At 37.8% G+C, this 10,968-nt stretch overlaps 1 protein-coding gene across 2 annotated transcripts in view; it reads right to left on the bottom strand.

Annotated features, from left to right (window-relative positions):
* Positions 1 to 467: 467 nt before the first annotated feature.
* LOC129777949 (RING finger and SPRY domain-containing protein 1-like) overlaps positions 468 to 10,968 on the bottom strand; it is a 35,360-nt gene continuing 24,859 nt past the window's right edge. The window contains exons 6-7 of one of the 2 annotated variants that reach the window (XM_055784562.1): positions 2,093 to 2,709; positions 468 to 2,032 (exon numbers count right to left, since the gene is read on the bottom strand). In XM_055784562.1, the coding sequence (XP_055640537.1) occupies positions 1,787 to 2,032; positions 2,093 to 2,709 (863 nt within the window). In that variant the 3' untranslated portion in view covers positions 468 to 1,786. The remainder of the gene's footprint in view (positions 2,033 to 2,092; positions 2,710 to 10,968) is intronic. The other variant, XM_055784561.1, reaches the window with a different exon arrangement.

Below are 10,968 nucleotides of genomic sequence, written 5' to 3'. Positions count from 1 at the left end.
TGTAAGTTTTAGCAACTTTAACATTGGGTAAGAAAATTGTATTGCAGAGCTCGGAACACTGCCACGGCTGCCTATGCTTTCGAAAACAGTAAACGGAAAAGTATTACATTCAATCAAAATACCTCGACCAACGAAGAGAAGGGTTAAGGCTCTCCACCGTGAATATGTGAAAAAAATACGAAGGAAAATATTAAGGAATTATCAACATCGAGTTACTATGCGGAAGAACTTGTTAATACCAAAAGAGCCCCAATTCGCATGTGTTATAGATTTGCTCATGTTACGCTCGCGTATAATCAGAATTTTATTTCATATGCAAATTCACCTTCTATATATATTTATATTTGCAATTGTTCATCGGAACATGTCGTTCATACATTTTACTTTAGTATTGAATTGTTATTTTTTTTTCAAATGTATTCAAAGACTCGTGTCAATGAAGCGCCACGCAGTCTGATAAGTGAATTGATCTATTTACGTGTGCTTTGCTCTTCTCTCACAAACCCTATTACCCAATTTTTACACGTGGGTTTACCTATACTACTACAACTAATAGTACTTGGCTGACAATTTTTCGATTAATTATAGTTTGCGAGTATGCACAAATATAAATTATCAGAAGAAATAAGATTGCTAATGGGAAAAACATTACTTTATGTCAAGTGAGCGGAACTATGCTGGTAAAAGGGAGCTCCACGTTACATAAAAACGAACCTCTTGAAAAAATCCACAGTGGCCGTAATCTAAATTAAAATGAGCTGTGATATATTTGTCAGAAAAATGAAACATAATTGTCAATGTTTTAATATCGCAAATGATCTCAGAATTAGCGATTGCTTATTTCTTGTTTCTATCCTTCCAAGCGTGTATCGTTCTGTAGTTTACTTTATTAAATCGACACATTGTTTTCGGTCTACTAGTTTGTGCTCGCAGTTCATACAAAAGTATATCAGTCATTTCGATTCCGTACAGTTAATTTTTTTTTTATCAATTTCCGTTTTGTTCTACAACGTGTTTGTGTGTGCTATCAACTAACCGAATAAGTTTAAACGAATTGGAGCAATCCATAAAACGAAACATGACTAATTTCTTCATAAATCTTTACGACATTAGGCTGTACAGTTTAAAACGCTGAACTGACTTATTATTGTTATTTCATAAACATATACAGTATGAGGTTTTCTTCCGTTACATAATAATGCTAGCTAAAACGAACGAATGGCTTCATTTCATATAATGAATATTGGTAATGCTAAACCTAAGACTAACTATCGTAACAGCTTTAAGAAGCCAAAACTATCAACAATTAGATGTCCAACAAATTTAGATTCTTTTTTTAGCGCCTGTTCATGCAAATATGGTTTTATAACAATGTTTCAGGTCTCGCTAGTGTCAATATCCATTTAATATGTCCTTTTATTTTCTTTCTCGGAAGACATTTGGAATTAGAAACAGAGATGACATTTTTTTTCTCGAATGTGCAAACCACAGGGTAGTGATAAAGTTGAATTACATTCAATTTCTGATCATTAAGTACATGACTGTGATGATCCCGGAGAACTGTAGAACTATTTTACCATCAGTTTTCAAATGGCTTCTGTGTTGGGGCTTTTCCCTCTTAGATTAGTAATAGCTATTTTCAATTATTCATATTATCACAAACGTTAGCCTATGCTTCTTGTTTTGCTTCGCTATTTCAACTGTTTTAAAATCGTCTGCATTTCTGTTTTTAAAAAAATACACAATTATGCTTACCCGATCATATCTACGTTCTAGTACTTCGCTATCAAGTCATACCGATAGCATCTTCTGAAACGGGGCTATCTAGAGATACCTCATGCACAGTGCTTACGATCTCCGCCCGACACATCGGGCAAAATTGTAGCTGAGCTGCACAATTTGTGCAGAATCCGCGATGTTTACAGGGTTCTATCCGGATCGATGCTTTCATATCGAAACAAAGCGTGCAGGAATCTTCTCGAACGCTCAATTTCCGAAGCTGTTCCAGGAACAGATGTCGCGGGAGGACGATCTGAAAAAAAAGAAAAGGTTGAAAACTATCGACGTGGGAAAGGTTATGTTCGTGACTCACTTTATCCTGTTCCTTCATCTGTGCGTGACCGTTGAAGCTCGTGAACTGTCTGTCTTTCGGTGGATATACGAAGGGTGCCGCGCCAAAGTTGAACCGACACTGCTGGAACGACATGAAAGAGGCTGCTGCAAAGAACCCATCCTTTGCACTACCGAACACCTGATTGAGTACGCCACCCTCAACCCCGTCCAGACTGAATATGACCTCCCGTGCATCTAGATCCAACAAACAACCCAAAACCGAGCCGCCCTTCCAAATGTGCAGATCATGTGGCATCGAGCGAGCATTGTGCCAGATCAGTTTTCGGCAGCCATCGAACGCTATCGAATATGCGTCATCTCCGATGCCGTAGCCCTCGTGGCTCAGGAAATTCGAATCCTTAGTCGCCCAACCAATTTGCATTACTCCGGGGGTAATAATCAACACCTCATAGTACCAGCAGCCTGTGTTCACTTGGAAGGTGCATCGAACACTCTCGAACGAATACGCGTCGCATCGTGCCTCCAGCCCGTCAGGTGAGATCTTGAGGTATTCGCTCACGTCCCGCGTGTTCAGCATTACGTTGACGTTACTCATGTCCGTCACCTCGTACGAGTACTTGCGACCCTCGATAAGGACTGGAAAGAGAGAAGGGAATTCGATTAATCTGGGGTTTTTCTTGCTGAACAGTTCAGAGATGATTTTCGCATGTGCAGGAAGAATTTTTTTTTGTTTACCGGATTATGTCCACTTCACGCGTTGTGCGTCGCGTCACTTGGGCAGTTTATTTGTAAAATATGTAAAATATCATCTTTGGCAAAAAATGCTATTTCGTGTGTTGATGGGTCAAATGCACAAATAAAAGCATATTTTTCAAGAGTTTTGCAATGTTTGTGTGTATGGAGCGGACCTCTCAGACTGTTTTACACGACTACGCATTCCACATAACCGCAGATGTTGTTGCTAAAATGCGTGTCCAACAAACAATTGTAAAATGAAGTTGGATCTTCAAAGTATACATGGTTTTCTAAGAGTTAAAAGGAGAGTAACTATTTCGCGACGGGGGCCGTATGTGCCAAAGTATGCGAATAGGTTTAATGCGTGCTTATTTGCAATGTGTCTCTTGTTTCTCTCATATTGCTCATATATTGCTATGACATATATATATATATATATATATATATATATATATATATATATATATATATATATATATAAACTATATATATATATATATATATATATATATATATATATATATATATATATATATATATATATATATATATATATATATATATATAAACTATATATATATATATATATATATATATATATATATATATATATATATATATATATATATATATATATATATAGCGCAAAGGTTTATATATAGTTTCGCATCATTTACGTCATGGTGTCACAGACACACATTTTCATTTTCAAGAGTAAAATGAATGAACATCCGCGTTGGCGGCATTGAGCTTTGTATTACGGGATGGGGAAGTAGGCATGGCAATATGGGTTTGCAGAAGAAATTAAATTATGAATGAAAATTATTTTTCCTAAATCAAATTAGTACTCTATCACTAGTAAATTAAAATCACTTTTGCTTTCAAGTAGTGAGAAAATATTTTACAAAAATTGTGTCTAAAGATTTTATATTAGGCTGTCAAAAAAGTCCTGCGGTATTTTTTTTGAATTTTCATTTGTTCATAAAATTAGTTACAATCATCAGTTTTAAGTCAAATATGCGCCGTTTTGTTCGATGACTTGTTCCCAACGAGATGCCAACTTCATAATACCCCTGTTATAGAAGCTCGCTTCCTTATTGGCAAAAAACTCGGATAGCCAATTTTCACAGGCCTCTTTTGTGGCTAACTTCTGACTACCTAGCTCGTTCGCCATGGACAGAAACAGGTGGTAGTCACTTGGTGCAAGGTCCGCACTATACGGCGGATGCAAAAGAACCTCCCATCCGAGCTCCCGGAGCTTCTGGCGCGTCACCAAAGAAGTGTGTGGCCTGGCGTTGTCCTGATGGAAGACAATGCGGCCTCTGTTTATCAAAGATAGCATCTTCTTCATGAGTGCTACCTTCAAGCGGTCCAGTGGTTGGCAGTAAAGGTCCGAATTGAGCGTTTGGCCATAGGGAAGCAGCTCATAATAGATTATTCCTTGACAATCCCACCAAACACACAGCAGAACCTTCTTCTTCTTCTTGAATGGCGTTAACGTTCCCTTGTGGAACTTTTGCCGTCTCAACGTATGTATTAACTAGCGTCATTTATTAACACTTGTTTGAGATTTCTTAAGCCAAATAACACGCCTTAAATGTATTCCGAGGGGCAAGCTCTTGAATACGCGTGACCACAGTGCAAGTCGAAGAAAATTGCTTTGATGAAAAATCCCCCGGCCGGAACGGGAATCGAACCCGAACACCCGGCATGACAATGTGAGACGCTAACCACTCGGCCACGGGTGCACAGCAGAACCTTCCTGGCCGTTAATGAGGGCTTGGCCACCGTCTGAGCCGCTTCAGCGGGCTTCGACCACGACCGTTTGCGCTTCACGTTGTCGTAAGTGACCCACTTTTCATCGCCAGTCACCATCCACTTCAGAAAGGGGTCGATTTTGTTGTGATTCAGCAGCGATTCACATGCGTCGATACGGTCAAAGATGTTTTTTTGCGTCAACGTGTGGCACCCATACATCAAGCTTCTTTGTGAATCCAAGCTTCTTCAAATGGTTAATAACGGTTTGATGACTTATCCCCAGCTCTTGGCCGATGCTACGGCTGCTACTATGCCGGTCTTTCTCGGCTAATTCAGCGATTTTGTCGCAATTTTCGACGACAGGCCTTCCGGAGAGCGTGGCGCATCTTCGACGACCTCTACACCAGAACGAAAACGTTGAAACCATCGTTGTGCGGTGGAAATGGAAACTGTATCGGGTCCATAAACTGCACAAATTTTATTGGCAGCTTGAGATGCATTTTTGCCTTTGTCATAGTAGTACTGTAAAATATGTCGGATTTTCTCTTTATTTTGCTCCATATTTGCGACACTATAACTCACGAACGACTTAACCAAACAAAACACTGTCAAAGACTATTTTATAGCGCGCAAAAATACCTTTCCAACAAGCTATAGTATGACTCGTGAAGCGGCCCTAATCGCTTCAGACATAGAGACGCTTGGAGAATGCTTCGCTCCATTTTTCATATTTCATTGAAGCACACTTGCGCTTTGTCGTCAAGATGTGCATCACCCTTGTCGAAAATCGAACACTTCTCTAATTACATTATGTTGTCACCGAGTCTACATTTTTTTTACGTACATCAATTTTGTTATTTTTGTGCGAGTGAAACAAATCCCAAGTTTCCACTCGGTTCGTGGCAGTTCAACACACACGGGACATTTTTTGATTACTCGGCGCATAATTATTTATCGGCAGATATAGCGGGGTAACTCCAAGCGCCTCCCCAGAAATTCGAAGGTAGAAGAATTAGTTTGTAGAATTAATTTCGGAAAAATAAAAGAGTCGAGAGTTGCACGCTAAAACGATTGGTCGAGTTTTAGTTGTATGAAAGAAAGCCAAGACCGTGCAGGCAACGCTACAAGTGGTGACAGCGGTGGGATGCTGTCCAAGTGGGGACAGCAGCCCATCCATCGGCGTGTTTAAACTTTTTTCCCCACGGGCCACCGTGGCTGAGTTTTAGTTGTGTTTCATCGCTGCGATAAGGGAAGGAATTTTGTGCTATATTGTGCGTGGATGGAAATGCATATCAAGAGTTACTGTTAGTGGCCCATGTTGGCACACGGTGGGAAATTTGCCACACAAGTATTTGGATATACGAAGATTTTTCCCAAATGTGATATGCGCTGCGGTTTATCAGAATCATGTCTGCTTCAGTATGCAGTGCGGTTGGAATAGTGTTTAAATGCAACTTTTTGTGATACTGTGTGGAGGCGGAATGAAAACAATAAAAGCAAGTTTGGGTGAAGGCGTATTCGCTATCAGTGAGATGGAAACCATGCCGCTGGAACAGCTGATACGTTACATTTATCCGGATTTTCATGGGCTCGACGAGTTGTTGCTCAGTGATTCCCGGAAGACAACCGATGGAGAAGCTCATTTGGTTGAGCCATCGTTGTCTACTGAGAAGTTTGATTCACGATTCATGTTTTCGCTGGACTGTGGTCCCGAGATGTCTATCTACATCGGATCAAATGTGGTAAACTATCCGTTGGTCAAAGGAGGAAGACAGGAACAAACGTCAGTTCTCGGAGGAGCAAATGTGAGTCGGACAGACAGTAATCTCACTGCGATACGGATCTAACAAGGTGACAATCTAGAGGAGCACTAATTTCGGTAATACTAGACATAGGAGCTATATGATATTCCATCAACTTTCCCATAAAGCATTAAAGTTAAAAAAATTATCAAAATAAAATTAAAAGCCAATTAATTCATCAAGGGAAATAATCGTATTAGATGCGAGGCAGTTATTTTTGTGTCAATATTTAGACGATTGTCATATTTGGAAAATATTCAAAGTTAACATGAAGTATCTAAATCGGATTCCGCGTTCCATGATCTTTTATTATGTACTGAGAATCCAACACTAAAATAAATAGAATAGCAACCATGTGTGGAAATCAGATAAAGAATTCTAGTAAATTATGTAAAACAAATAATGTGAGACCGATTTAAACCTTGCAAATTGTTGGTTCAAAGTGTAAAAAACAGATGTAATATATGAAAAATTTATATAAAAGCTAGACTACTATAAACAAAAAAAAGTTGTTGGCGACTGCAAAGTCTATTTCATTGTAACAAATTAGAACAGCAGTGAGAAAATGAATATGACCATTTATTTTTTCTTCCTCTCAAAACAACCAAATTAAAAAAAAAGTGAAGCCGAAAAGCCTTTTCCTAATCAATTCAAATCGACTGTTGGAAGGATAATCAATTTTTAAATAAATTAGGAGATTTTTAGAATAAGGGCGATAAAATGTGTATGAAAGGAAATTATGCACCTAGAAGAAAGTAGTACGATCTAATTATTCTCATGCTTCAAGAATGTAATTCACAGACTGAATTAATTTAGCAGAGAAATTTAAACCCGGCATCAAAATATGAATCAAAGAAGGGATAATTATTATTTAACAATATTCCGTCAATTCTGGGAAGACTGCTTATTCTGTTTAGAAAGACACAATCATATCTCCCGTACTTTAATTGTATGGACAGGGAAAAATGGGGAAATGTACTTATCGATAATTTGAATAGGTGTGATTCTAAACTTTACATACACACTTTGAAGTGGGATTTTAACAAAATGTAAAATGTTGAGTCATATTTGTCTACAGCCAATTTATAACAAGAATGTGTCCATCAATCGCAATAATAGCTTTTGAATGTACCGAAGGGCTGGAAAATCAGGAATGAATTCCTGTAAGGACATGTATGCCCCAATACTTACTTAACAGTTCATGAGTAACTGAAATGTGGGATTATCGAGAATAAAAATGTAAACAAAGTGGTGCTATAAAAGCGAGGAAGAATCATGGGAGATGAATTTACCTCCAACAATAAAGATTGAAATGAAGAAAACAAAATATTGAAGAAGATTAAAGATTAATAGAATATGAAAGATTAAAGGTTAAAGAATTAATGAGAGGGAGATATATTCAGCAAGAATGATGAAAATAAACATATTGCACCAAGAAATTTTTAAATGAAGCTGTACAAGCTCATCAACAATGATCGATAAGACTTTCGGGGAAGCTTTAAGGAGATATGACCATTTTTGTTTCCATTTAGAATTGGGGAATTACAGAGTTGAGGGAGTATGTTTTATTTTAATTACAACCGAAAAAAAATCATTTAAGTTCCTATGACTGAAAAGTAAAAATCAAAAATCAAATACATTTATCTAATTATTACATTATTGTATAATATGCTTGCAATAATCTCTTCAAGATTATTTCAAGCTGTACAAGTAAGGGGGGATGAAGCGGCCCTAATCGCTTCAGACATCATTATAGAGACGCTTGGAGAATGCTTCGCTCCATTTTTCATATTTCATTGAAGCACACTTGCGCTTTGTCGTCAAGATCCAAAAGTGCATCACCCTTGTCGAAAATCGAACACTTCTCTAATTACATTATGTTGTCACCGAGTCTACATTTTTTTTTACGTACATCAATTTTGTTATTTTTGTGCGAGTGAAACAAATCTCTAGTTTCCACTCGGTTCGTGGCAGTTCAACACACACGGGACATTTTTTGATTACTCGGCGCATAATTATTTATCGGCAGATATAGCGGGGTAACTCCAAGCGCCTCCCCAGAAATTCGAAGGTAGAAGAATTAGTTTGTAGAATTAATTTCGGAAAAATAAAAGAGTCGAGAGTTGCACGCTAAAACGATTGGTCGAGTTTTAGTTGTATGAAAGAAAGCCAAGACCGTGCAGGCAACGCTACACTCGATACAACGAATACAACTAGAACTACGCGCTTACAACGACACCTCGCGGAAATACCGCAAAAATTTTTTTGACAGTCTAATATTATAATGGTAAGTTTTGGTGAGAATATCTGAAAATTCATAGAAAATAGTTTAAGTTAAAGTCAGAACATCGTACTCCTAGTAGGTAAATAACGCCAAGAAAAAATGTTCATACAAATTTTAGCAATTTAAAACTGCCTTAGGGCCGACTAATCTGATAGAGAATAGCTGGCCTCATACAAACTAATTTCGTATCCAGATGTCGACATAACTCCGCCGTCAACGATTGCATCAACTGTGCTTTTGCCAAAGCATTGATAGGCGACCCGACGTACAACATGGTATTTTGATCCCATCCTAACAGCGAATTTGTTTTTGTGTTGTTCCAACCTAGGTTCGCCCGAGTTCCAACCTAACTGCTGTCAAAACGTGACAAAGGTGATTGGTCTCTCTGCTTCTGCTGTTATACTAATAAAATCGGAATCCGATTCTCATTTTGATTTTGTAGAGTATTTGGAAATAGTTATTTCCGGAGAACCTATTAGCAGAAGAAAGCGTGTCGAAAACTTTGTTTCTGTGATAGTGGAAACTTTTTCCGAAGAAGAGGAAGTGTTTTTTATTCTTTTCTGAGTGAAGATTATGAACAAAAAATATTTATTTCTATTTCGGGTTCCGACGATATTTTAGAATAAATAAAAGCACATCCCTGTGTGGATTCCAGAATGCACATTGATGACACAGTCAGCTATAACTGTTTCATCATATTCGTGTGACTGAGTTCCGGGGCAAGATAGTATGCTTACGGATCTCGGTTATTCACAATCCCAAACAATTATGAATAAATACGAGGAGTCCGAGATTTATTTTGTCAATACCGGACTTGAACGTAAGAACGTTACGGCAAATAAACAAATGCTTGCTTTTTTGTGGTAAGGACTCCGACTTATTTTTTGGCTTTACAACGTTCTCATTTGGACTTTACGGAGCTATCAAGAGTCATTTCATCTTATTTTTCTCCAAGATTTTTTTTCTAAACTTTATAGGTTTGTGCAAATAAAAATTCCTACCGGGAAGTTTCAAGTTTATTTAACCCTTCGGAATCATTGTTTTCTAAATGCATATTTGGCATCTTTTTTACGATCCCTTCAGATTGCTGGTTTTTCTAAAGGGTGTATACTAGGGTGCCAATGAAAATGGTCAACTCGAATTTCAAAAACTTACCCCATAAAAATGTTCACCTGGAAAAAACACCCTATATAAAATATCAGCTCAATCAGATTTTAGAGAGAGTGGTGCAAAGCGGCCTAAGTTTATGTTTTTTGAAAATCGACATATCACCCAAGGGGGGAGGAAATCTGGGTTTTCAGAAAACAAACTCTAATGCCAAATGTCTTAAAATAGCATGAAACATCAAGATCTAGTGACTTCTCGAAAAAGTAAATCTCGACGATTAATGCAATTCTAAGACATTTGGCACTAACATTTGATTTTTCGATTTTAAAATAACTCAAACTTTGACCACTTTGCGCCACTCTCCCTTTAGTCCGATTGAGCTGAAATTTGGCATAGGGTATTTTTTAGAGTTGATCAACATTTTGTATAGGGTAACTTTTTCAAATTTTTGGATAGTTTTTTTCCATACATTCATTGGCACCCCAGTGTATACATGTATATTAGAAAGCCTACAAATGAAATACGTCCAGCGTACATCAATAGCCATTGTTTGCACTTTATAACACTACAGGGAGTATGTGATGCACAAAAAAAATATTGATATCTGTGTGGGTTCTCCCAGTCGGATATATGATTCGAGAGTATCTCGAGTAACTCAAGTAAGGATTGACAACTGCTTCGGAATTTTGAAGCAAAGGTTTCGTAAACTTACGCGACTTGATTTTTGACACGTTGAGATAATGTTTAAGTTTGCTTCAGCTTATTGTACACTTCATAACTTGAGGGTTAACCTTAATATAATAATCTTGGTCTGGATCATTCCTCGAGATGTCAACAGAGGGGGTGAATAAAAATAGTGTGTGCGGACAATAAACACAGGAATGGAGCCGATCTGGCGTGGAGGTAACATCCATACTTCTCACGCTCAAGATCACGAGTTCAATTCTCACTCCCGACATTCTTCCAAAATGGAAGGTAAAAGTGACGAACCAGCCAGAAGCGTTGAAAGTCACTATAATACAGAAAAAATAAAATAAAAAAATAAACACAGGAAACGGAAAGGAGACAGGTTGGAAAACGACTGGACGATATTGATCCACTACAATAACATGTACATTGACCAAAATGACACATACAATTATAATGAGGAAGCGGATAATCCAGCCGTATGGCACCCGCCATGTTTTTGATGCCAACATCTCACACGTC

This window comes from Toxorhynchites rutilus, chromosome 3 (assembly GCF_029784135.1).
Source record: "Toxorhynchites rutilus septentrionalis strain SRP chromosome 3, ASM2978413v1, whole genome shotgun sequence".
Classification (NCBI taxonomy): domain Eukaryota; kingdom Metazoa; phylum Arthropoda; class Insecta; order Diptera; family Culicidae; genus Toxorhynchites; species Toxorhynchites rutilus.
The sequence above is the reverse complement of the archived record's forward strand: the minus strand, read 5'-3'. Positions and strand labels throughout refer to the sequence as shown.